Source organism: Hyla sarda, chromosome 1, assembly GCF_029499605.1.
Source record: "Hyla sarda isolate aHylSar1 chromosome 1, aHylSar1.hap1, whole genome shotgun sequence".
Classification (NCBI taxonomy): Eukaryota; Metazoa; Chordata; class Amphibia; order Anura; family Hylidae; genus Hyla; species Hyla sarda.
In genome coordinates this window covers 512499789-512527263 of record NC_079189.1, presented here as the reverse complement: position 1 = coordinate 512527263, position 27475 = coordinate 512499789, and the positions used below count along the sequence as shown (strand labels likewise).

General features: G+C 44.7%; 2 protein-coding genes across 7 annotated transcripts in view; one reads left to right on the top strand and one right to left on the bottom strand.

Annotated features, from left to right (window-relative positions):
- The window catches only part of MCTP1 (multiple C2 and transmembrane domain containing 1), an 822947-nt gene extending 820832 nt beyond the window's left edge, over nt 1–2115 (bottom strand). For 2 of the 6 annotated variants that reach the window (XM_056537887.1, XM_056537932.1), the window contains exon 1: nt 891–2109. In XM_056537887.1, the coding sequence (XP_056393862.1) occupies nt 891–1466 (576 nt within the window). In that variant the 5' untranslated portion in view covers nt 1467–2109. Of the gene's footprint in view, nt 1–890 lie in introns of all 6 variants that reach the window. The other 4 variants (XM_056537877.1, XM_056537895.1, XM_056537914.1 and 1 more) reach the window with 3 other exon arrangements.
- The window catches only part of FAM81B (family with sequence similarity 81 member B), a 236705-nt gene that overhangs the window by 85632 nt on the left and 123598 nt on the right, over nt 1–27475 (top strand). The window lies entirely within an intron of this gene.

The window sequence follows — 27475 nt, the reverse complement described above, 5'->3', positions numbered from 1 at the left end:
GGAACTCCTTTCCCATGAGTTCGACTTAAAGGAGAACTCCGGAATATAAAAATTGTCGCCCATACTGCTGGCAGTAAAAAAATAAAGATGTACATACCTTCCTCCGCTCCCCGGGGCCTCCGGTAACCGGCTCTGGTCTCCGCCGCGATCCACTTCCTGGTTGCCGGTGGTCGGAGAATCATACTGCACTCAGCCAATCACCAGCTGCCGCGAAGTCCGGCGATAGGCTGAGCGGCAGTGTGAAAACGCTTCAGGACACAAAATTCTTCACTACACCGGCACCTGCGGCCGGGGCCGTAAACGTCACACTGCCGCTCAGCCCATCGCTAGCCGAGCCGGGACTTCACTGCGGCTAGTGATTGGCTGAGCGCAGTAAGACCGGCAACCAGGAAGAGGATCACGGCGGAGACCGGAGCGGAGGAAGGTAAGTACATCTTTATTTTTTTACTGCCGGCAGTATGGGTGACAATTTTTATACTCTAGAGTTCTCCTTTAAGGGCTAGTCCTGCAGGACTCCTACTGTGGAAAAAGTGCAGGAACTCCGTTCCCATGAGTTCCTGCAGGACTTAAGCCTTGTGCAAAACTACAACTCCCAGCATGCCCGGACAGCCTTCGGCTGTCCGGGCATGCTGGGAGTTGTTGTTTTGCAACAGCTGGAGACGCACTGCTTGGAAAACACTGCTTTATGGGCCATTCCCTGTGATTCCCTATGTCTGGCGCTCTCCTCAGACACTCCAGGGGGAGAAGCAATGAAGCAGAGCCCAGTCACATCCCCCAGCATGCCTATAAACTTTCCCAACTGCTCGGTCCTGTCTCCATACCATTCAGTAATAACAGCGCTACACATGTATCTGTGCTATCCCCAATGACATCTCCCCGGGGTGACTTACTAGCCTGTGCCTGTCGCTGTCCGCGGTGCTGGAGCCCTGCAGCAGGTTCTCTATACAGGCGGTCCCGGGCAGGGACGAGCTCTTCTGGTGGGACAGCTGGTGTCCTCTCCCCGGGGTGACCGCTTGTGGGACGTCCCCATCTTTTTCTTTCCCCGGTCCTTGTGTCCTGCTGTACGGCAAGAGGTGATCCCTCAGGCGGCGCAGAGTGGAGCCAGGCTCCGGGGTATTTGCGATGCTACCCGGGCTGCTGCAGGGGGCGCTGGAGGGTAACGACTCCACACCGGAGCAGCAGAGATTGGGCTGGGAGGATGAGAAGACCCGGTCCAGCGCCTGCTTCCTCCTCTTCAGGCCGCTCCAGCGGATCATCCCCGGGACCACCTCCTCCATGTAGTTCTCCTGGTCTCTCCTCCGAGCCGCAGGTGGGGAAGGGCAGGGCGTCCCCGCACTGCGGCGCTCCAGTCCGGCTTTGTGATGGTGCTCGCTGCCGGCGCCTTTTCTGGATCTCCCGAGCTGTAAGTTCTTGAAGAGCCGGGCCTGGAAGGAGGTGTGAGTCTCTGAGCCCGGCACCTGCTCCATCACCCTCCTCGGTTTGCGGCGCTTGGAGGGGAAGCAACAGGAGCGGAGGCACCTTAGAGGCTTCACAGCAGCCCCAAAAAGAGCTGCAGCTAGGGGGCAGCCCGGAGCTGGGACCTGGGGGCAGACGGGGGTGGCACTTCTACCGTACTGTGTGCACCGGCGGAGGGCTCCGGCTCTAGCATTCTGTCCCGGGTGCTGGGGATGATGATGATGGGGGCTCAGGCACCTCGCCTGGGGATCACCCTCAGTACTTCCTATGCATCCTGATTGATGGCCACTCCACCTCCTCACGGTCTACTGGAGCAGCTGGCAGCGGTCCATCCGGGGGAACACGTGGAGTAGGAGGGTCCTGCTGCTCATCCACACGTAGCGTTATAGGCTGCCGTGTAATCAGCCCCTGGATCCGCTCAGGACTGGCCCCTCCGCCGCAGCTAGTGTGCACGAAGAGGTTAATCCGGATCCTCCCCGCCGGTGAGGTCACGTGTGCACGGGTCCTCCGCTAAAGTAGAGAGGGGTTTGTCACTTGGCACAGACTATGGCCGGACCTGACATTACTCATTTTATCATAGCGGATTCCTTATCTGTGTAATGCCCAAAAAAGATGGAGCTGCTGCTTTTATTACATGGTTAGGGGGGGGAAAAGACATTTGGAGATTTAGCAAAACCTGTCCAGAGGGAAAGTTGCAGGGTTACCCATAACTAGTGTTGAGCGGCATAGGCCATATTCGAATTCGCGAATATATGGACGAATATTCGTCATATATTCGCAAAATTCGCATATCCATAATAATGCCGTTTTATTTTTCGCATATGCGACAATTCGCGTATGCGAAAATTAGCAATAACGAAAATTCGCATATGCGAAAATGTGCATAGTCTAATTTTCGCTTATGCGAAAATTCGCACACCAGTCTCACACAGTAGTATTAGAGCCTTCATTACACCACACAAGCTGAAAGCAGAGAGGGGTGATCACTGTGGTGTGTACTGTGAAGAAAAAAGAAAAAGAATATTCGTAATTATGAATATATAGTGCTATATTCGCAAATATTCGCGAATATGTGTTATTCGCGAATAAAATTTGCATTGCGAATATTCGCGAGCAACACTACCCATAACAACCAATCAGATCGCTTCTTTCATTTTGCAAGGGCCTTGATAAAAATGAAAGAAGCGATCTGATTGGTTGTTATGAGCAACTCAGATCAAAACCTGTCCTGATGGGAAAGTTGCTAAGTCCAACCAAGGAAGGGATGAGATGGATGAAGGGGGCGGGGTGCCGTGATACATTTCTGCATACACATTCATGTTACTTTGTTCTAACAATGTATCTAAGCCCATTATGAAGTCCTCAGGTAGACTGTTCCACATACAGTGGTCCCTCAAGTTACAATATTAATTGATTCTGGGACAATCATTGTATGTTGAAACCATTGTATGTTGAGACCATAACTCTATGGAAACCTGGTAATTGGTTCTGAAGCCACCAAAATGTCTTCCAAAAATAGGAAAAAGTGAGAATGAAAGAAAAATAAGTAGATAACTAATATAGATAAAGCAAATCCTTACATATAAAAGTAAGAAAGATCTGCTGGGAGCTGGAATCACTGTCTATGTCAATGTTTCCCAACCAGGGTGCCTCCAGCTGTTGCAAAACTACAACTCCCAGCATGCCCGGACAGCCGTTGGCTGTCCGGGCATGCTGGGAGTTGTAGTTTTGCAACAGCTGGAGGCACCCTGGTTGGGAAACAATGGTTTAAGTAGAGGACAGGAGCTTCTTCAGGGTCCTATACAGTACACACAATGTCCCAAATGGAGCCACTAACCCTGGCACAGGTAAGGAGTAGTACAGAACTTGTAGTTCCTCCCTGTACTGTAGGGGGGCGCTACCAGACAGCCAGTCAGTACAGGCACTTCAGTAATATAGGTGTTTTACCAGTAAAATGCCCATTCTGATTGGTCAGTTCCTCCAGTTGTGGCAGGTATCACAGATCCGGACTGTCTGTACATTGTATGTTGAGTCTGGTTTCAAGTTACAATGGTCAAGAAAAAAACATTGTATGTTGAAACTATTGTATGTTGAGGCCATTGTAAGTTGCGGGATCACTGTATTCACAGTTCTTATGGTAAAGAGGCCTGTCCCATCTTTGAGACTAAACCTTTTTTTTCCGCTAGATAGAGGGAGTGCTCCCTTGTCTTTTTAGGGGGTTTAACCTAGAACAGTTTTTCCCATATCTTTTGAACAGGCCATTTATATACATAGGTTGATCATGTCCCCCCCTTAAACACCTCTTCCCAGGGCTACACAGATGTAATTCGTCTTCTTTCCTCATAGCTAAGATGTTGCATGCCCCTTATTAGCTTAGTTGTGTGTCTCTCAAATAGCGTAGCACCCTGTCCAAGCCACATGTCTCCCTACACTGTAAGCATAGTCCATGCAAAACGCACTACGCTATTGGTGTAGCGCTCTTTGTTGAGTACGGAGACATGTCGGGCAACGTGGTGAAGCCAAGGTATAGACAAGCCAAGGAGGACACGGAAGCCCACAGATCAGAGGGGCTTCCACACCAGCACTGGACACATTACTTTTATGGGGCAGAGACACATTCAATACCAGCAGGGGGCAGAGGCACATTCAATGCAGCGCCATGCAGGAGGGGGATGTTGGCAAAATAAGACAATTGAAGCCCCTTGGATACGGGGGCTTTGGCACTAAGCAGAAGCCATGGGATCCGAGGGCCCATTAACGATTATGGGGCTGCAGACCTGATCATAGCTAGTGACTACAATCTGGTTATTTTCTCAGCACGTCAGATTTTTGACACAAACTGAAAATCGTGGCAGACCACGATTATCAGTCAGTGTCAAATATCGGATGAAGAAAATGACCTGATCGTAGTCACTAGCTGACTACAATCGGGTCCGCAGCCCCATATAAGTTAATGGCTCCGTACCTGTTAGTGCATTGTTCTGTTCCATAATGGAATACGATTTCAGGCAATTTGAGCTTCTGAAATCGTATCTGTGCATCGGAAGGTCAAATCATAATGTGAACCCAGCCTAAGTTTTTTTTTTTTTGGGGGGGGGGGGCATATTTATGTCATAAGAGTGAGATGGGAATACCCCTTTAATAAATAAGTTAAACAAAAGCGGCCCAGTACTCAACCTTGGGGTACACCACAAATAACTGGGGACTAATCATAGTACGAATTATTGACAACCACTCTCTGGGTACAGTCCTTCAGCCAGTTTTTATTCCAGTTACAAACGTAAATTTCAAAAGACCTTAATTTACCCATGAGATGCCTATGAGGAAAAGTGTCAAATGCTTTTTCAAAATTCACACTATATCCACAGCCATGCCTCTGTCAAGTCTTTTGGCATCTTTATAAAAGTAAATTAGGTTGGTTTGACCACTTCTATCCTAAGTAAACCCATGCTGGCTATCACTTATAATACACTGCTCAAAAAAATAAAGGGAACACTAAGATAACACATCCTAGATCTGAATGAATTAACTAATCATATGAAATACTTTCATCTTTACATAGTTGAATGTGCTGACAACAAAATCACACAAAAATGATCAATGGAAATCAAATCTATCAACCCATGGAGGTCTGGATATGGAGTCACACTCAAAATCAAAGTGGAAAACCACACTACAGGCTGATCCAACTTTGAGGTAATGTCCTTAAAACAAGTCAAAATGAGGCTCAGTAGAGTGTGTGGTCTCCACGTGCCCGTATGACCTCCCTTCAATGCCTGGGCATTGGCATTGGCGGATGGTCTCTTGAGGGATGTCCTCTCAGACCTGGACTAAAGCAGCCACCAACTCCTGGACAGTCTGTGGTGCAATGTGGCATTGGTTGATGGAGCGAGACATGATGTCCCAGATGTGCTCAATCGGATTCAGGTCTGGGGAATGGACAAGCCAGTTCTTAGCATCAATGCCTTCAATTTGCAGGAGCTGCCAACACACAATTTAGCCACATGAGGTCTAGCTTTGTGAGGAACCCAGGGCCAACCGCACCAGCATATGGTCTCACAAAGGGTCTGAGGATCTAATCTCGGTACCTAATGGCAGTCAGGCTACCTCTGGCAAGCACATGGAGGGATGAGCAGCCCCCAAAGAAATGCCACCCTACACCATTACTGACCCACCGCCAAGCCAGTCATACTGGAGGGTGTTGCAGGCAGCAGAACGTTCTCCACGGCGTCTCCAGACTCTCACGTCTGTCACATGCTTTTATCTGTGAAGAGCACAGGGTGCCAGTGGCGAATTTGCCATTCTTGGTGTTCTCTGGCAAATGCCAAACATCCTGCACGGTGTTAGGCTGTAAGCACAACCCCCACCTGTGGACGTCGGGCCCTCATGGAGTCTGTTTCTGAACGTTTGAGTGGACATATGCACATTTGTGGCCTGCTGGAGGTAATTTTGCAGGGCTCTGGCAGTGCTCCTTGCACAAAGGTAGAGGTAGTGGTCCTGCTGCTGGGTTGTTGCCCTCCTACAGCCTCCACCATGTCTCCTGATGTACTGGCCTGTTTCCTGGTTGCGCCACCATGCTCTGGACACTACGCTGACAGACACAGCAAACCTTCTTGCCACAGCTCACATTGATGTGCCATCCTGGATGAGCTGCACTACCTGAGCCACTTGTGTGGGTTGTAGACTCCGTCCCATGCTACCACTAGAGTGAAAGCACTGCCAGCATTCAAAAGTGACCAACACATCAGCCAGGAAGCATAAGAACTGAGAAGTGGTCTGTGGTCACCACCTGCAGAACCACTCCTTTATTGGGGCTGTCTTGCTAATTGCCTATAATTTCCACCTGTTGTCTGTTCCATTTGCACAACAGCATGTGAAATTGATTGTCAATCAGTGTTGCTTCCTGAGTGGACAGTGTGATTTCACAGAAGTGTGATTGACTTGGAGTTACATTGTGTTGTTTAAGTGGTCCCTTTATTTTTTTGAGCAGTGTACTATTTTCCCCTGTGTATTCCTGTATGTAGTCCATTTTGAGCCCCACAATGGACATTAAGCTTACTGGTCTATAGTTACCTGGAGATGACCATGTGCCCTTTATGAAGATTGGCACCATATTTGCATTGTGCCAGTCCGTCGACACACTACCAGACACCAGAAAATCTCTTATTATGAACAAGGGTACAGAAATAACTTACCTAAGTTCTCTAAGAACTCTGGGATGTAATCCATCTGGCCCTGGAGCCTTGCTTACATTAACTATTCATTACATTACATAATGTGTCATCAGCACTGGCCGCACCTTTATCAGCTTCTCCATCTTCTTTTGTAAATACAGAGCTAAAGAACCCATTCAGAGCCTTCTCTTGATCTCCAGTGACCACCTACCATATTGTAGAAGTGCCGTAAGGATGTATTACAAATCACACAGGACACAGGCACCATAGAATAAAAAATGTTTTATATAGTGCTGATCTATTCTGCAGCACTGTACAGAGATTATCACATCAGTCTCCCTGTTGCGGCTTAAAATCTAACCTCAGTATATTTTTGTAGTGTGGGAGAATACAGGAGGAAACCATGCACATCTGGGAAGAACATAAAAACTCCATGGAGATGCTGTATAAACAAGAGCTCCTTGCACAACATTTATTATGTGTTTAGACACCTTCTTGTCATTTTTGCTCCTCACTTGGCAAAGAGTTAAGCAGAAAAAGGAGACGTGTAAAAATGTGGCTTTGATGTAGCACTGTGCTAAAAATTGCAAAATGTTGCCATAAAGAGTTGGTGTACAGTAAGTCAACTAATAGTTTGTCTGAAACTAGATTAGATAGCCTAAAGGCGTGCCGAATTTATCAATGCAATTGTGGGTTGCCAAGTGGTAAAGATGATAGCTGTGGGCTTTGTGAAGGCCCCTAGGCCTACTATCTAAGTACTTCTACTACACCCTGCTGAAAGCAGTAGTGTTGCCATGTTTTGGGCCCTCAAGAACTGGACTGGGCTCCTTCACACCTTGCAGGCCTCAATACAGTGCGATCTAAGACATCAGAGTAAGGCATGAACCATTATGCCATAGTCTAGCTTCTGTTTTATAGCTTTGCAGTGTTTAAATAGTTAAATATACCTGAATACAGCACTTGTGTATCTTTGGCGCTCCCATAGAAATGAATAGAGAATGTGTGTTGTCTGACGCACAAGCTCTTTCTGAGAGCCGGAGCCTATTCTGGAGATTGTCTTGGGTCACATTGATCGGGCAGACTCTGGCTAGGAGTTAACCCCTTAACGACGAAGGACGTAAATGTATGTCCTGGTGATGCGGTACTTAACGCACCAGGACGTACATTTACGTCCTAAGCATAACCGCGGGCAACGGAGCGATGCCCGGATCATGCACGACAGGTCCCGGCTGTTGATCGCAGCCAGGGACCCGCCGGTAATGGCGGACATCCGGTTAATGGCGGATGTCCGCCATTAACCCCTCAGATCAATACCGATCACAGCATCTTCAGCATCGCGGTCACTTAATTGGATGATCGGATCACCCGCAGCGCTGCTGCGGCGATCCGATCATCCAGCACGGCACCCGGAGGTCCCCTCACCTGGCTCCGCTGTCTTCCGGGAGTCTTCTGCTCTGATCTGCCTTCCCGTAGACCAGAGCAGAAGATGACCGATAACCCTGATCAGTGCTATGTCCTATACATAGCACTGAACAGGATTAGTAATCGAGTGATTGCTTTAAATAGTCCCCTATGGGGACTATAAGAGTGTAAAAATAAAAGTAAAAAAATGTGAAACCCCCCCCCCCTCCCAATAAAACGTAAATAGCCCCATTTTCCCTATTTCACCCCAAAAAAGTGTTAAAAAAAATATTTTAGATACATAATTGGGATCGCCAAATAATATCTGAACTATTAAAATAGAATGTTAATGATACCGTACAGTGAACAGCGTGAACGTAAAAAAAAGTCCAAAATAGATGCTTTTTTATAACATTTTATTCCAAAAAAAATTAATAAAAAATGTATTAAAAGTTTTATATAAGCAAATATGGTATCAATAAAAAGTACAGATCACGGCGCAAAAAATGAGCCCTCATACCGCCGCTTATACGGAAAAATTAAAAAGTTATAGGTCTTCAAAATAGGGGGATCTTAAACGTACTAATTTGGTTAAAAAGTTTGTGATTTTTTTTAAGCGCAACAGTAATAGAAAAGTATGTTATCATGGGTATCATTTTAATTGTATTGAGCCATGAAATAAAGAACACATGTCATTTTTACCGTAAATTGTACGGCGTGAAAACGAAACCTTCCAAAATTAGCCAAATTGCAGTTTTCTTTTTAATTTCCCCACACAAATAGTATTTTTTTGGTTGCTCCATACATTTTATGGTAAAGTGAGTGATGGCATTACAACGGACAACTGGTTGCGCAAAAAACAAGCCCTCATACTAGTCTGTGGATGAAAATATAAACGAGTTATGATTTTTTGAAGGCGAGGAGGAAAAAATGAAAACGTAAAAAAAAAAAAATTCTGCGTCCTTTAGGCCAAAATGGGCTGCGTCCTTAAGGGGTTAAAGGGGTACTCCGGTGAAAAACCTTTCTTTTTAAATCAACTGGTGCCAGAAAGTTAAACAGATTTGTAAATTAAGGCAAGAAACAGAGATATCAATGTCCGGCACTGCTGCTGACCACCGAAAAGGACCTGGATCTAGGATGAACAGGAGTAATCCCCGAAGCTAAGTTAGTGCTCTGACTTGTGAGACGAGTCAAATACAATGTGCAAGGAGAAGGTGAAAAAAGTCGGCAGACTCACCAAGGCTTCTTTTTTCAGGGTTGCTTCTTTATTAAATACTCACATACAAAACTTTGTGCGAAAGGGGAGAGAGGATCACATGGAGGTGGCTATTCACTGTCAGGCAACAGAATCTGTTTCACTCGGTAGTCGAGCTTCTTCTGGCCATGATTGTTAGGAACACTGTGCTGCTTTTTATACAGGTGGGTACTCAGGTTCAATCACTTCCCATCTGCTCACCAGCGAAGGCTATAGAAAACCTATTTCAAGGAACACCCTTCTTCACTATGGTAGTTCTCACCCAGACTCAGTGAAGAGGGGTGTCCCTTACGGACAATTTGTGAGATTACGAAGAAACAATGAATCGGATGAGATTTATGGGGAACAGGCAGATGACCTAGAAAAGCGCCTGTTGGAACGGTCCTATCCGAGGACTTTAATAAAAGAAGGTCGCCAACGAGCAGATAAGTGTCAGAGAAAAACCCTTCTGAACACTAAAAAAGAGAAAGAATCAGTACCCATTAAAAAACGCTTTGCATTCACCTTTCAAAATTCACCACTCAATCAAGTCATAGAACAAGCAGTCAGACGTAATGGCATATTATAGAGGGAGATCCAGATCTGAAAGAAGTAGCTAGTCGTAAACCGCTTATCTCATATAGAAAGAATAAATCGTTAGGAGATATACTACAAAAAAGTAGAACGATGCCTCCTAAGAAAGAGACACAGTGGCTAGAACAATTGACACCAAAGGGGAACTACGCTTGTAGAACATGCAATTTCTGTAAGTATAATGCTGAGTTGAAAACAATGCGCATGGGACCCATAACACATACTGTTACTGATCTAATAACCTGTCGAACAAAATATGTAGTCTATGTCATGTTTTGCCCCTGTGGCTACCACTATATTGGGAAAACGATTCGCCAGCTCTGTGCTAGAATAAGGGAACATATGTATTCACTTCGCACACTTAAAGGAGCTCCTCGTTTTATATCCCATATGGTGGAAGTTCACGGAGGGAAGTCTGATGTATTAACTTTCTCCGGCGTGGAGAGGGTTAAACCCAGACCGGGGATAGATACAGATCGCTTACTGTTGCAGCGAGAAACTCACTGGATAATTCGTACAGCAGAGACAGGCCCTATAGGCCTGAATGATAAGATAGATTATGCACCTTGTTTTTAATGTACTTTGTTTTTAATGCACTTTTTCCCTCATCCCTTCCTTTGATAATTATTATATGCTGGTTTCTTATGACTTAGACATAGTAAAGGCGTTATAGGGCTGGATTGAAAGTCAACGCCTCGAAGTCTTACGTCAAGACAGATGGGAGGTTCTAAGTGATTGAACCTGAGTACCTACCTGTATAAAAAGCAGCACAGTGTTCCTAACAATCATGGCCAGAAGAAGCTCGACTACCGAGTGAAACAGATTCTGTCGCCTGACAGTGAATACCCACCTCCATGTGATCCTCTCTCCCCTTTCGCACAAAGTTTTGTATGTGAGTATTTAATAAAGAAGCAACCCTGAAAAAAGAAGCCTTGGTGAGTCTGCTGACTTTTTTCACCTTCTCCTTGCACATTAGATTTGTAAATTACTTCTATTAAAAAATCTTAATCCTTCCTGTACTTTTTAGCTGCTGAATACTACAGTGGAAATTCTTTTCCGTTTGAAACACAGAGCTGTCTGCTGACATCACGAGCACAGTGCTCTCTGCTGACATCTCTGTCCATTTTAGGAACTGTCCAGAGTAAAAGAAAATCCCCATAGCAAACATATGCTGTTCCTAAAATGGACAGAGATGTCAGCAGAGAGCACTGTGCGCATGATGTCAGCAGACAGCTCTGTGTTTCAAAAAGAAAAGAATTTCTGCCGTAGTATTCAGCAGCTAATAAGTACAGGAAGGATTAAGAGTTTTTTAATATAAGTAATTTACAAATCTGTTTAGCTTTCTGGCACCAGTTGATTTAAAAAATATATATTTTTCACTGGACTACCCCTTTAAGTTGTATTCCACTTGACAACCCCTTTAATGCAAAGTTCTTTAGTGTGCAAAACAGTGTGGCAAAAGTGGTACAATCTCAGTTACACTTTCCACTGTTCTACATTTGCATTTGACAAGCAGATAGTGACCAGGAAGAATTTCATTTTCTGCATAAAGAATCTGCAAGCAGATATGGTTGGTATTTAGTGAGAATTCAATAGTTGGCCTCCAGATTTCTGGCCAAATATATGATGTGGCACTATGGTTGGGGGTGGGGGTATGGTGCGATCATTTTAGGATGCTACAGTTGGTGCTTTCTATAGGAGATGGCAAGGAGGATAATAGGCAGTTCTCTGCAATGTTCATCTTCTGTGTATTCACAACCGGGCAGTCTAAAATTGAGGATTGAGTATTAGAACAGGCTTCAATAGACCAATGGCAGGATTGTAATGACACTTACCGGACCAAACAAAGACACAACCGGAATGGTGAGAAGGAAATTCCGGTTGTGTCGTTTGGTCCGGTCAGTGCCATTACAATCCTGCCATTGGTCTATTGAAGCCTGTTCTAATACTCTATTGTTCGGAGGCTGCAGACAGGATCGTTATAGATCCAGCATTACACGCACATCATTGTTGTGTATGACAGTACATCCAGGGTAAGCGGCATTTGATCTCTGATCATTCTTACCCTTCCTCTGGTGTGTTACGCTATGAAGCTCTGTTCTTTTTCTCTTAAAATTGAGGATAGGGGCCCTGAACATGCAAGAGCACTTGCATAAGGTATTCAGTTTCTCTGTATCTGAAGGTTGACATATGTCCATCAGCTTTGCTAGAAGCAACCGCTACCATATGGAATCACAAAGGAGTAATATCTGCACCCTCAGTCCCTAGCTGTGTCATCAGACCTAAAATTGTAGGAGTTACAGCAGAATGGAGGATCAGCGCAGGAATGGAGGAAGAGTAAGTATAACTTTGTTTATTTATAAGATGAGAGAAAAGACACACGGGGAGATGAGACGATAGTAATAACTGGCATTAAAGGAGGGGGAGGTATGAGGGGAAAGTAATAGCTGACACACAAGGGGGGTATGAGAGGACTGTAATAACTGACAGCGGGGGGGATATGAGGGGACTGTAATAAGTTACACACAGGGAGAGATGAGGAGACAGCAATAACTAATCATATGACGCCATGTGGCATCCTGTTGTGTGATGTCACATTAGGTGGCGTGCAGCATCCTGGCTCCCAAGTTTTTTAGTTGGCTCCAAAAGTCATAACAAATTTGTCAAGCCCTGACTTTTTTTTTACCTCATCGTTTTTACCGTTACACTGACAGAGTTGCATTACGGCTTGTTGTTTTACATGGGGCTTATTTTTCTCCGGATAGGTTTTGACACCTTCAGTATATTGGGAAACCAGAAAAAAATATTTGTGAGCTTAAACTAAAAAGGAAATGCAGTTGCGCGAGTTCACCATTCAGTATAGTCAACATGTTGCCTTTATTCTATGGGTCAGTATAATTACAAGGATACCAAGGGGCTGGTCGAACAACAAGTCCAAAAATCATCATCTTTTCAATCAGTGTTTTTGAGAAAGATTGTAAAACAACAGAAAGAAGTATCCAGGATACATTTGTTCTGTGCATATACATGTACATTATTTGCTTGCGGCCTTCGACTGGGCCCATGCATATACTGTACAGGATTTTGTATCTTGTTTTAACCTATGTAGTCTGTCTGTATTTTATTTTACTTAATTTTTCTTAAAATAAGATGAAATATGAAAGGTGCAAGGTCAAAATATGAAATATATTAATAACCAGTCTTGTCTCATCTTTTAAAGTAGTGATAGAAAATTCACTGACAGTTTGAGATCAAATGTTAAACACAATTAGATTAAGATATAAAACACAAGTAATAAAGTCCATTAGATGAGTCCAAAGTGTTCTAAGAGTTTATTTTTTTTAAATACTTTGGGTTGTTTGAGGCTAGAACATCAAAGAAAAAACCAGGGTATTCAGGGACACAAATTTCAAACTTTATTGTTTTAGAAAAAAGGACATACATTTAAAAACATTTAAAAAAAAAGGGGGGGTACAAAATACCAAGATGGTCCTACAGATGCACAACCGGAGGTCCATAGAACAAGAGGTTAATCACCAAGGAAATACCTATATATACAGATGGCTATAAAGAGCCTACTTTGTAATAGCAAAAGTGTCCCAGCTAGTGGCTATATTTAGTAAAGTAACAGCCATATACATTTATACACATAGCAAGAGGTTATTAGTTTCACCTTCTAAGGACACACCAGGACCTCCGTCACCCAACGTTTCGCAATTAGATGCTTCTTCCGGGGCGTAGTTTACTGTGGGTCTGCCACCTATTTATACACCTAAATAGCCTATCATATGTGTCAACGTAGTATTGCCTCACCTCCGGGTATGCGTCATCCGTGATTATTGGAGAAGGGGGAGAATAATACTAATTACATAGGATGATATATATGGGTAATGAATTGTTGGAGAAGGGGGAGAATAATATGAAATAGGTCATTAGGTGTAATACACAGGATGATATATATAGGTCATTTGGCTTAATTATTTAATATTTTCTATATTCTTTATTATACTTACAGTTCATAATAACTGTTTTACATGTCCCAACAGCTGAGTTAAAGATTTCGGCAAACACTGCACTTTTGCACTTTCATTTTTTACTTATCGGTATCGACAACTATTGCACTTTTTTACTCTAAAACTTTCACTTTTTTTACCTGTAGGTAGCACTCTATCGGAGTCTCCAATATATAGAGGGAGATCGTCATTAATGTGGTCTCCATGGTTTGGGAGTTAGTTCCCCGTATTATGCTTTAATCTATGATGTGTCATGTGACCAGGATGGTCACCTGACATGTCCTCGGCTCAGGCAGCGGGATACCACATGATGGTAGGATCTCGCGATGGTAGGATCTCGCGATGGTATAATGAATCCCGTGACCCTTAGATCTCGCGATAAGCAGTCACATGACACGACGGGTCATGTGACACGGCGCGAAATAAGGAAGCAGGGATGACGCATACCCGGAGGTGAGGCAATACTACGTTGACACATATGATAGGCTATTTAGGTGTATAAATAGGTGGCAGACCCACAGTAAACTACGCCCCGGAAGAAGCATCTAATTGCGAAACGTTGGGTGACGGAGGTCCTGGTGTGTCCTTAGAAGGTGAAACTAATAACCTCTTGCTATGTGTATAAATGTATATGGCTGTTACTTTACTAAATATAGCCACTAGCTGGGACACTTTTGCTATTATAAAGTAGGCTCTTTATAGCCATCTGTATATATAGGTATTTCCTTGGTGATTAACCTCTTGTTCTATGGACCTCCGGTTGTGCATCTGTAGGACCATCTTGGTATTTTGTACCCCCCCTTTTTTTTAAAATGTTTTTAAATGTATGTCCTTTTTTCTAAAACAATAAAGTTTGAAATTTGTGTCCCTGAATACCCTGTTTTTTTCTTTGATGTTCTAATTTTGCATGGTATGGGAACATATAAATAAATGTTGGCACTTTGTATGCATTGTTTGAGGCTATAAACAGATATTACTGACCTCACTTCACTCCTGGAACCTCCACTTCCATGTCCGTGCCGACATGTTAAACCTATAGCCTTAATAAAGTCTAGTTCAGATTCTGTTCCTTTTTCTGGTGACAATATTTGACCTATAATGGGAAGAATTTAAGTACCACTAAGTATGTTCTGAGATTTGATTTCATTAAACGATAATTTTTAGAAACGTTTTTAAAAAAAAGTTAATAAGTTCATTACATAGGTGGGAAAATATTTAATATTATAACTTGAATTATACCAATTTATTTTCATAATGTTGCCAAGCTCTGTGTTAGAGATGAGAGGACTTACAGTAATTCGATTAGTCATAAACTTCTCGGCTCGGCAGTTGCTGACTTTAGCCTGCATAAATGAGTTCAGCTTTCACATTCTTTGGTGGGCTGGAAAAGGTGGATACAGTCCTAGGAGAGTCTCCTAGGACTGTGTCCACCTTTTCCAGCCCACCGTAGCACGTGAAAGCTGAACTAATTTATGTAGGCTAAAGTCATCAACTGCCGAGCCGAGAAGTTTGTGACTAATCGAATTACTGTAAGTTCGCTCATCTCTAACACAGAGCTTGGCAACATTATGGAAATAAATTGGTATCCATTACACTGCCTGCACACTCCTCACTTTAATCACTTCATGTCTTCCCGCACAACCCAAATCTGCTATTGAGACACTCGTCTGCTGTTCTGTGACTGACTGAGACTGCACCATTTGCTGCCCAGCATGTGAATCAGCCCATTTCAGAGACAGGAATAGAGGAGCGGGGAGCAAAGAAAAGGCATGTGCATTTAAATATTTCAAGAAGTGGTTAAAAGATAACCAGTCCATGCTGTTGGCATAGTGTGTCGCGGAATGTAAGGACAGAAGCAGAGATTCCCTGCTCCTGTAGTGAGCAGTGATGCATACAGTACTGAATGCATCCCACTCAATGCATTGCATCTGCTGAGCTGATGCAAGAGCACCAAGCTTTGTGAATGTAATGAGTGAGCAGCAATGTATACAGTACTGTATGTATGCCTCACCACTTACCTCACTGCCACCGGTCCACAGTGCTTCATAAAAGCACAGTGTGAGGCTTGTGGCTTTTATTTTGTGTTGTATAATTATGCTGCATTTGGTGTGCGCTACATCTGTACACTAGTAAGTGACTAATCTTACTACAATTAAACCATTTGTAAAAAAATAAAAATAAATTTAAACATAGAAACCATATTTTGAATGGTTAGACTTAGAACATTTTCATATACTGTAGTCAGGAACCACATTCATATTATTGACTAGGTGAGACATATTTGGTGTCTGGACATCATAAAGTGTAGATCGGTATGGAAGTGGCACATATGCTATCTAATACAGAATAAAAAATAAAGTCTTTATGAATGTTGACAAGTGTAAGGATGCTGGAGAATTCTCCTAGATTAACCAGGGCGATTTATGTATTACTAGGCATGGATTATACATCTTTATTAAAATTGATGAATTTTTGGCAGCGGTATATTCCATCTGCTGGCAAATTTCAGAGCATCATTAAAAGGGAATATAGGTTTACACTTATTAAAATAAACAGATACATTGAGGAGAATTCACTGAAATGAGAACAGATGTTTGATAGGATGTCTCCTAAGCACAACCCCTGTCCATAAATTTAGAATAGTATACAATATGGATGTATTAGAAGTCAGCCCTGCACGCTGGCAGACCATGCCCATCCATACATAACAGGTTTGACTATTTAGTTAAAAGTCCATGTATGAAGCTTCCCTTGAAAATATCATGTGTTCAACATGAGTTACAGGATCCACGTTTTTTTTGGCAGGCGACCCCTTTAAAACCCCAGGTACACCCCCCCCCCCCCCCACACACACACACTCACGCACCAGCCTTAGTTTGTAGACCTCTCCTTACACCCAAACGGGGAGAGATCTATCAATCAAGGCTGGCGAAGTGTGGAGATACCTTCAGGGAGCACCCCGATAACTCATGGTTCAGGCATCATGAAAGTGATGACAGGTTCCCTTTCAGCTTAAAGGGAGGCTCACATTTCCACAAATGTCCATAACATTTTCTGTTATATCTCTTATGTCTGTTTAGGGAGAACATACAAGCAGATGCATGAATATGGAACACTGCTCTGCAATCGCTCATCAATGCTCACCCATACAGTATAAATGATAATAATTCCTTTATATAGCCCCATCATGTTCTGCTGCACTTTACAGTGTTTGTCATCACTAAAATTGCTCCCTGTCCCAATTGGGGAATACAGTAGGAATTCCGAATTCACCTCCCTAACCCCTTCCCTTCATCCATCTTCTCCCCTCCTTGGTTGAAGTTGATGAAAATTTTTTTTTTTTTTTCAACTGTACTATTTAACCTATTAGTGTGTTTTGGAGTGTGAAAAGAAACCAGAGTATCCCGAGGAAACCTATGCAACACAAGTAGAAAATATAAGGGGAGATTTATCAAAACCTGTGCAAAGGAAAAGTTGCTGAGTTGCCCATAGCAACCAATCAGATTGCTTCTTTCATTTTGCATAGGCCTGGTTAAAAATGAAAGCAGCAAGCTGATTGGTTGCTATGGGCAACTGGGCATCTTTTCCTATGGACAGGTTTTGATAAATCGCCTCCATACACTCCTTGCAGATGTTGTCCTTGGTGGGATGAAGCCTGCAAATTATGGGAGACATAAGGAAACATTGCTAAGGGCCTGGAGCCTTAAGTGAAGGGCCACATGGGAGGCGCCTCCAGCCCGGGGAGTGTTGGAATAGGGGTTAAATAATAAAAAAAAAATGATAGTTATCAAATGGTTGTTTTACATACAGCGGGTGCTGATTGGTTGCTCACCTGTATCTGGGCAGATGTTCCTGGCCAGATGTTCAGCTGGCATGGGATTGGTCGCTGAGCAACGGCGGGAACTTGCTTTGTTTATAAATAAGGATGCTGCCCCTGGTTCCAGTCAGATGCCGGCGAGTCAAGCAAAGAAGAATCCTTGTCCGCGGCCTGAAGGATGGAGAGAATGGAGTTCAGTCAGCCCGGACCCAGCTCGGCCACTAATCCAGCAGACGCCGTACAAGAGCTGTATGTGCGGCTGCTGGAGAAAGTTGAGGCAGCCGGGGAAGAGGAATGGCTCCGTAGATGCCTGAGCCTGTCACTCACCGGTGAAAACAGCAGCGCGGTTGCCGGAGAAGCGCCATCCCTGGGAGCAGCGTCCGGGACAGCGAGTCCTGGGCCGGAAGTCGCTCCGTCGCCGGTGTCTGACGTCGGCGTCGCAAGGGCCGGAAGTGACGCTGGGGCGGTGCCGGTGACCGGAGGTGACCCAGGGCCTGTTCCGGCGGCGCCCGTAGTGGAGCGGCGTTCAAAGAGGCAGGCCAGCCGGCAAAGGAAGCGCTATGCCCCGACGGTGGCCAGCGGGGGCAGAGGACCGGGAGACAGGGGTCGGCAGAGCGGACAGAGGCGTCGGGATGGACGGGGTAATGTACTTATGTATGTTTCTAGTGCCCCTGCTGCCAGTGTTATGGATTGCTTACCCCGAGTGTCCTCTTTGTCTGCTCCAGGTCACCAGACAGTAGCTACCCAGCGGCAGCCTGCGGCGGTAGGGGGTTCTTCAGTTGGTCCAGCAGCTCCCACCCCCCCGGCCCGTGATGCCAGTGCGGGTTCCTCTGCATTGCGCAGGTCTGCCCCCCTTTTGGGCGCTGGCAGGGAGCTGGTCTCTTTTCACCCCCCTGTGAATCCTGGATCTCTGCCTCCTGTACTTCCAGTGGCTGATACATCTGCTGAGCCGGCCATGGGTGAGTGCAGCAATGCGGGTCACAGTGCTCAGGCTGGGATGGATGCTTTAAATAACTTGCCAGGTAGTCAATTGTTATCTGGGATGGCGGCTTTATTTAATATGTTGGCTGCCATTCCGGGTAATAATACCGGGGCTGTAAAGGCTAATGCTGGGCAGTCATGCGCCGCAGCCTGGGTTAATCCACCCACAGCTAGTGGGGGGGATCCTGCGAGGTCTAGTTCCGTTTCCTCTCAGCTGTCTAGTTCATCTGTCTTGGATGTTGCTAACTCAGTCGTGTCTGCTACTAATGAGAGTCCTGTTAGTGTGGTTGCCACGGTTACTAATCCTTCTGTTTCCAAACAGGATGTTGCGTCAGTCTCGTCTGTTTCTAATATTCCTGTGATGTCCCAATCTGTCCCGGAGATTTGTTTGAAAGAAGCGATTACATGTGAGGTGTCGCCACTAGGGTACCATTTAGCGTTATCTGTAAAAGAAAAAATTTGGAAAGGTGATTTTGTTGATATGTTTTCATTGCTTCCATCCTTCAAGGAGCCAGTCAAAGATAAAGGGGAAAAGGAAAAGGAGGAGGATAGAAGAAGGGTGGCGGCAATGAAGACATTCAATAATTGGGTGCAAGCATTTTGCATTTTTTCTGCGGTCATGGGTGAAAAATTTCCACATAGATGTGCATTGCTGTTCCAGCACTTAGATATAATTTTAGAAGCGTACCGCAATTTCGGTGGTTCTGCATGGCACATCTATGACGAAATGTTCAGGCAGAAGCTGTCGGTGCACCCATCAGTTAAATGGGGTCAGAAGGATGTGGGGTTATGGATTAATTTGATGATTCCACAAAGAAGTAGACAGGTGCCGGGCAGCACGCCTCCTTCCTTTCGGAAGGGGGTGTGTTTTGCCTTCAACGAGTCACAGTGCAAGTGGCAGTCCAACTGTAAGTACAAGCACGAGTGCTCTCATTGTGGGGGTACCCATTCACTCTCCAGATGTTTCAAGAAGAACGCGTTGTCTTCTCAGCAGCAGCCCTCAGTCAGAGAATCTCTTTCAAAGAGCTTGGACGCCAGTGAAGGTACAAAACATGCGTCCTTGGCTAGAGCTTTACCCAGACAAAGCGAAAGCTGAATTGCTATTTAATGGTTTTACAGTTGGTTTTGAGGTGCCGGAGTTCACTGGTCGGGGCTGCTGCTGGGTGGATAATTTGCGTTCAGTTAATCTGAACCCGGTAGTAGTGCAGGAGAAGATTGACAAGGAGGTCAAGGAAGGTAGAGTGGAGGGGCCGTTTCGGTCCCCTCCTTTTCCTAATTTTAGGTTATCCCCTTTGGGACTTGTTCCAAAGAAGGAGCCCAACTCTTTTAGATTGATTCACCATCTTTCTTATCCTCTGAAGGGTTCGCTGAATGATTCTGTTGACCCTGGGGCATACTCGGTTGAGTATGCGTCCTTTGATTCTGCTTTAATTTTGTTAAGACAATTTGGTCAGGGCGCTTTGCTTGCCAAAGCGGATATTAAATCAGCTTTCCGGCTACTACCGGTTTGTCCTAAGGGTTTTAATTCGTTGGGTTTTCAGTTTAACGGTTGTTTTTATTTTGACAAGGCTTTGCCTATGGGTTTTTCTTTATCTTGTTTTTATTTTGAGAGTTTTTCGACGTTTTTAGAATGGGTGGTTTCTTCTTCATTTAAAGGGGGCGGTTTGTTACATTATTTAGATGATTTTTTGTTTTTTGGTAGACAGGGCACTAATGATTGTCTAGACATTTTTTCTTGTTTCCTGCGCATTTCTCAGCATTTTGGCATACCTTTGGCGTCAGAGAAAACTGTTCTCCCTTGTAGCAGGTTAGAATTTTTGGTTATCGTAATTGATACTGTTGACATGGTTTTTTATTTACCGGGTGAAAAGATTCAAAGAATGTTACAGTTAATTAATTTTATGTTGTGCAGGAAAAAGACTACCCTTAGAGCACTTCAGAGTTTGCTTGGCTTGTTGGTATTTGCTTCTAAGGTGGTTCCTATGGGTAGAGTGTTTTGTAGGAGATTGTTTTTAGCTACTAGGGGCCTTAAGTCGCCTAGAGCACATATCCGTCTGTCTAGAAGTCTGAGAGAGGACTTATTGTTGTGGTCAGAATTCCTTCTGGTCTTTAATGGTGCTTTGGTGTGGCAGCACGAGTTTGTTGAATATGGATCTCTTGGGGTTTTCACGGATGCAGCTGGGTCTCTCGGCTTCGGAGCTTTTTTCTCAGGACATTGGTGCGCTGAGCCTTGGCATGATTCTTGGGTTAGGGCTGGTTTAGTTAGTAATATTGTTTTGTTAGAATTATTTCCGGTTTTGGTTTCACTAGTGATTTGGGGTGAGCACTTTAGGGACCATAGGATAGTTGTTCATTCTGATAATAAAGGTGTCGTTTTTGCAGTCAACTGTTTGTCTTCAGCTTCCGACCCAGTTATCAAAATTCTTAGGCATTTGGTTTTGATTTGTTTAAAGTTAAATATATGGTTAAAAGCCAAGTATGTTAAAGGAGTGTCCAATGTAATAGCTGATGCATTGTCTCGTTCTCAGTTCTCCAGGTTCCGGGAGTTGGTGCCGGATGCGGATCCAGAAGGGGTAGCTTGTCCGGACCATCTTTGGGAGCTGGTTTGGGACTAGCTGAGCATTATCTACATCAGTCTATTGCTCCTAAGACATGGTCGGACTATAGTAAGGCGTGGAAGTCTTGGTTGCAATTTTGTGTCGACCACGGTCATGATTACCTTAGATCGGATGGGGATTTGGCTATCAGTTTCGTGTCAGGTTTGTTAGCTGAAGACGTGTCGCATAGCCACATCCATAAACAGTTGTCGGGTATTTCCTTTTTTCAGAAATGGTTTGGGGTTAAGTCTATTTTGTCGTTTTTTCAGGTTAAGCAGGTTTTAAAGGGGTTAAAGTTGGCCAAATATAGGAGGGATGTTCGACGACCTATTAATTATGGTCTTTTAGAGAAGTTATGTGCTGCTTGTTTTCAGGTTTGTTTTTCCGAGTTCGAGGCGCATTTGTTTTCTACTGCTTTTGTGACTGCATTCTTTGGGGCTTTTAGGATTAGCGAGCTGGTTTCTCCCTATAGTTTGTAGACCTCTCCTTACACCCAAACGGGGAGAGATCTATCAATCAAGGCTGGCGAAGTGTGGAGATACCTTCAGGGAGCACCCCGATAACTCATGGTTCAGGCATCATGAAAGTGATGACAGGTTCCCTTTCAGCTTAAAGGGAGGCTCACATTTCCACAAATGTCCATAACATTTTCTGTTATATCTCTTATGTCTGTTTAGGGAGAACATACAAGCAGATGCATGAATATGGAACACTGCTCTGCAATCGCTCATCAATGCTCACCCATACAGTATAAATGATAATAATTCCTTTATATAGCCCCATCATGTTCTGCTGCACTTTACAGTGTTTGTCATCACTAAAATTGCTCCCTGTCCCAATTGGGGAATACAGTAGGAATTCCGAATTCACCTCCCTAACCCCTTCCCTTCATCCATCTTCTCCCCTCCTTGGTTGAAGTTGATGAAAATTTTTTTTTTTTTTTCAACTGTACTATTTAACCTATTAGTGTGTTTTGGAGTGTGAAAAGAAACCAGAGTATCCCGAGGAAACCTATGCAACACAAGTAGAAAATATAAGGGGAGATTTATCAAAACCTGTGCAAAGGAAAAGTTGCTGAGTTGCCCATAGCAACCAATCAGATTGCTTCTTTCATTTTGCATAGGCCTGGTTAAAAATGAAAGCAGCAAGCTGATTGGTTGCTATGGGCAACTGGGCATCTTTTCCTATGGACAGGTTTTGATAAATCGCCTCCATACACTCCTTGCAGATGTTGTCCTTGGTGGGATGAAGCCTGCAAATTATGGGAGACATAAGGAAACATTGCTAAGGGCCTGGAGCCTTAAGTGAAGGGCCACATGGGAGGCGCCTCCAGCCCGGGGAGTGTTGGAATAGGGGTTAAATAATAAAAAAAAAATGATAGTTATCAAATGGTTGTTTTACATACAGCGGGTGCTGATTGGTTGCTCACCTGTATCTGGGCAGATGTTCCTGGCCAGATGTTCAGCTGGCATGGGATTGGTCGCTGAGCAACGGCGGGAACTTGCTTTGTTTATAAATAAGGATGCTGCCCCTGGTTCCAGTCAGATGCCGGCGAGTCAAGCAAAGAAGAATCCTTGTCCGCGGCCTGAAGGATGGAGAGAATGGAGTTCAGTCAGCCCGGACCCAGCTCGGCCACTAATCCAGCAGACGCCGTACAAGAGCTGTATGTGCGGCTGCTGGAGAAAGTTGAGGCAGCCGGGGAAGAGGAATGGCTCCGTAGATGCCTGAGCCTGTCACTCACCGGTGAAAACAGCAGCGCGGTTGCCGGAGAAGCGCCATCCCTGGGAGCAGCGTCCGGGACAGCGAGTCCTGGGCCGGAAGTCGCTCCGTCGCCGGTGTCTGACGTCGGCGTCGCAAGGGCCGGAAGTGACGCTGGGGCGGTGCCGGTGACCGGAGGTGACCCAGGGCCTGTTCCGGCGGCGCCCGTAGTGGAGCGGCGTTCAAAGAGGCAGGCCAGCCGGCAAAGGAAGCGCTATGCCCCGACGGTGGCCAGCGGGGGCAGAGGACCGGGAGACAGGGGTCGGCAGAGCGGACAGAGGCGTCGGGATGGACGGGGTAATGTACTTATGTATGTTTCTAGTGCCCCTGCTGCCAGTGTTATGGATTGCTTACCCCGAGTGTCCTCTTTGTCTGCTCCAGGTCACCAGACAGTAGCTACCCAGCGGCAGCCTGCGGCGGTAGGGGGTTCTTCAGTTGGTCCAGCAGCTCCCACCCCCCCGGCCCGTGATGCCAGTGCGGGTTCCTCTGCATTGCGCAGGTCTGCCCCCCTTTTGGGCGCTGGCAGGGAGCTGGTCTCTTTTCACCCCCCTGTGAATCCTGGATCTCTGCCTCCTGTACTTCCAGTGGCTGATACATCTGCTGAGCCGGCCATGGGTGAGTGCAGCAATGCGGGTCACAGTGCTCAGGCTGGGATGGATGCTTTAAATAACTTGCCAGGTAGTCAATTGTTATCTGGGATGGCGGCTTTATTTAATATGTTGGCTGCCATTCCGGGTAATAATACCGGGGCTGTAAAGGCTAATGCTGGGCAGTCATGCGCCGCAGCCTGGGTTAATCCACCCACAGCTAGTGGGGGGGATCCTGCGAGGTCTAGTTCCGTTTCCTCTCAGCTGTCTAGTTCATCTGTCTTGGATGTTGCTAACTCAGTCGTGTCTGCTACTAATGAGAGTCCTGTTAGTGTGGTTGCCACGGTTACTAATCCTTCTGTTTCCAAACAGGATGTTGCGTCAGTCTCGTCTGTTTCTAATATTCCTGTGATGTCCCAATCTGTCCCGGAGATTTGTTTGAAAGAAGCGATTACATGTGAGGTGTCGCCACTAGGGTACCATTTAGCGTTATCTGTAAAAGAAAAAATTTGGAAAGGTGATTTTGTTGATATGTTTTCATTGCTTCCATCCTTCAAGGAGCCAGTCAAAGATAAAGGGGAAAAGGAAAAGGAGGAGGATAGAAGAAGGGTAGCGGCAATGAAGACATTCAATAATTGGGTGCAAGCATTTTGCATTTTTTCTGCGGTCATGGGTGAAAAATTTCCACATAGATGTGCATTGCTGTTCCAGCACTTAGATATAATTTTAGAAGCGTACCGCAATTTCGGTGGTTCTGCATGGCACATCTATGACGAAATGTTCAGGCAGAAGCTGTCGGTGCACCCATCAGTTAAATGGGGTCAGAAGGATGTGGGGTTATGGATTAATTTGATGATTCCACAAAGAAGTAGACAGGTGCCGGGCAGCACGCCTCCTTCCTTTCGGAAGGGGGTGTGTTTTGCCTTCAACGAGTCACAGTGCAAGTGGCAGTCCAACTGTAAGTACAAGCACGAGTGCTCTCATTGTGGGGGTACCCATTCACTCTCCAGATGTTTCAAGAAGAACGCGTTGTCTTCTCAGCAGCAGCCCTCAGTCAGAGAATCTCTTTCAAAGAGCTTGGACGCCAGTGAAGGTACAAAACATGCGTCCTTGGCTAGAGCTTTACCCAGACAAAGCGAAAGCTGAATTGCTATTTAATGGTTTTACAGTTGGTTTTGAGGTGCCGGAGTTCACTGGTCGGGGCTGCTGCTGGGTGGATAATTTGCGTTCAGTTAATCTGAACCCGGTAGTAGTGCAGGAGAAGATTGACAAGGAGGTCAAGGAAGGTAGAGTGGAGGGGCCGTTTCGGTCCCCTCCTTTTCCTAATTTTAGGTTATCCCCTTTGGGACTTGTTCCAAAGAAGGAGCCCAACTCTTTTAGATTGATTCACCATCTTTCTTATCCTCTGAAGGGTTCGCTGAATGATTCTGTTGACCCTGGGGCATACTCGGTTGAGTATGCGTCCTTTGATTCTGCTTTAATTTTGTTAAGACAATTTGGTCAGGGCGCTTTGCTTGCCAAAGCGGATATTAAATCAGCTTTCCGGCTACTACCGGTTTGTCCTAAGGGTTTTAATTCGTTGGGTTTTCAGTTTAACGGTTGTTTTTATTTTGACAAGGCTTTGCCTATGGGTTTTTCTTTATCTTGTTTTTATTTTGAGAGTTTTTCGACGTTTTTAGAATGGGTGGTTTCTTCTTCATTTAAAGGGGGCGGTTTGTTACATTATTTAGATGATTTTTTGTTTTTTGGTAGACAGGGCACTAATGATTGTCTAGACATTTTTTCTTGTTTCCTGCGCATTTCTCAGCATTTTGGCATACCTTTGGCGTCAGAGAAAACTGTTCTCCCTTGTAGCAGGTTAGAATTTTTGGTTATCGTAATTGATACTGTTGACATGGTTTTTTATTTACCGGGTGAAAAGATTCAAAGAATGTTACAGTTAATTAATTTTATGTTGTGCAGGAAAAAGACTACCCTTAGAGCACTTCAGAGTTTGCTTGGCTTGTTGGTATTTGCTTCTAAGGTGGTTCCTATGGGTAGAGTGTTTTGTAGGAGATTGTTTTTAGCTACTAGGGGCCTTAAGTCGCCTAGAGCACATATCCGTCTGTCTAGAAGTCTGAGAGAGGACTTATTGTTGTGGTCAGAATTCCTTCTGGTCTTTAATGGTGCTTTGGTGTGGCAGCACGAGTTTGTTGAATATGGATCTCTTGGGGTTTTCACGGATGCAGCTGGGTCTCTCGGCTTCGGAGCTTTTTTCTCAGGACATTGGTGCGCTGAGCCTTGGCATGATTCTTGGGTTAGGGCTGGTTTAGTTAGTAATATTGTTTTGTTAGAATTATTTCCGGTTTTGGTTTCACTAGTGATTTGGGGTGAGCACTTTAGGGACCATAGGATAGTTGTTCATTCTGATAATAAAGGTGTCGTTTTTGCAGTCAACTGTTTGTCTTCAGCTTCCGACCCAGTTATCAAAATTCTTAGGCATTTGGTTTTGATTTGTTTAAAGTTAAATATATGGTTAAAAGCCAAGTATGTTAAAGGAGTGTCCAATGTAATAGCTGATGCATTGTCTCGTTCTCAGTTCTCCAGGTTCCGGGAGTTGGTGCCGGATGCGGATCCAGAAGGGGTAGCTTGTCCGGACCATCTTTGGGAGCTGGTTTGGGACTAGCTGAGCATTATCTACATCAGTCTATTGCTCCTAAGACATGGTCGGACTATAGTAAGGCGTGGAAGTCTTGGTTGCAATTTTGTGTCGACCACGGTCATGATTACCTTAGATCGGATGGGGATTTGGCTATCAGTTTCGTGTCAGGTTTGTTAGCTGAAGACGTGTCGCATAGCCACATCCATAAACAGTTGTCGGGTATTTCCTTTTTTCAGAAATGGTTTGGGGTTAAGTCTATTTTGTCGTTTTTTCAGGTTAAGCAGGTTTTAAAGGGGTTAAAGTTGGCCAAATATAGGAGGGATGTTCGACGACCTATTAATTATGGTCTTTTAGAGAAGTTATGTGCTGCTTGTTTTCAGGTTTGTTTTTCCGAGTTCGAGGCGCATTTGTTTTCTACTGCTTTTGTGACTGCATTCTTTGGGGCTTTTAGGATTAGCGAGCTGGTTTCTCCCAACAAGGTTAGTTTGTCCCCTTTGCTGTATACTGATGTTTTTTTGTATGATTGTCATGTTTCTATTTATGTTTCTCGTTCAAAAACTGACATAGCAGGTAACGGATGTTTTATACGTTTGAACAAAGTGAAGGCATTTCCTTTTGTCCATGGGGGACTATTTCCAAGTTTTTATCCATTCGTCCTGTTGGTTTTGAAAATTTTTTCATTCACTTGGATGGTTCGCCATTGACAAGAAGTCAGTTTAATGGGGTCTTGAAGAAATGCCTTTGTTATTTGGGTTTGGGTAATTTTCATTTCAGTTCTCATTCTTTTAGAATTGGTGCTGCCACCGAGGCCTCTTTATGGTGTTTAGATCCGCGGGCTATTAAATCAATTGGTAGGTGGTCGTCGGATAGATATCTGAGTTATGTTCCCCCTAACCTGGTCTTGATTTAATTTTTAGGTCCTTCTGCAAAAGTGGTATGGATTTTAGGCCATTCTTTTATCCGGTGGGCGGCTAAAAGAGCAGCTTCACGAGTGTATACGTTGAATCTTGGTTTTCAGGAGGAGAACTTCAACATCTTCTGGTGCGGTGTAAGCGGGTTGCAGCTGTGTCATATTTGGGACGTTATTCTGAAGCGTGCTGCTATCTGGCCATACCCGGATATATTTATCTTACATATTGGGGGTAATGATATTGGGAAGGTAAATACGGCAGTCCTGTTTTCTGAGTTAAAGGCTTTATTTCTGGAGCTCCAGTTGGTCTGGC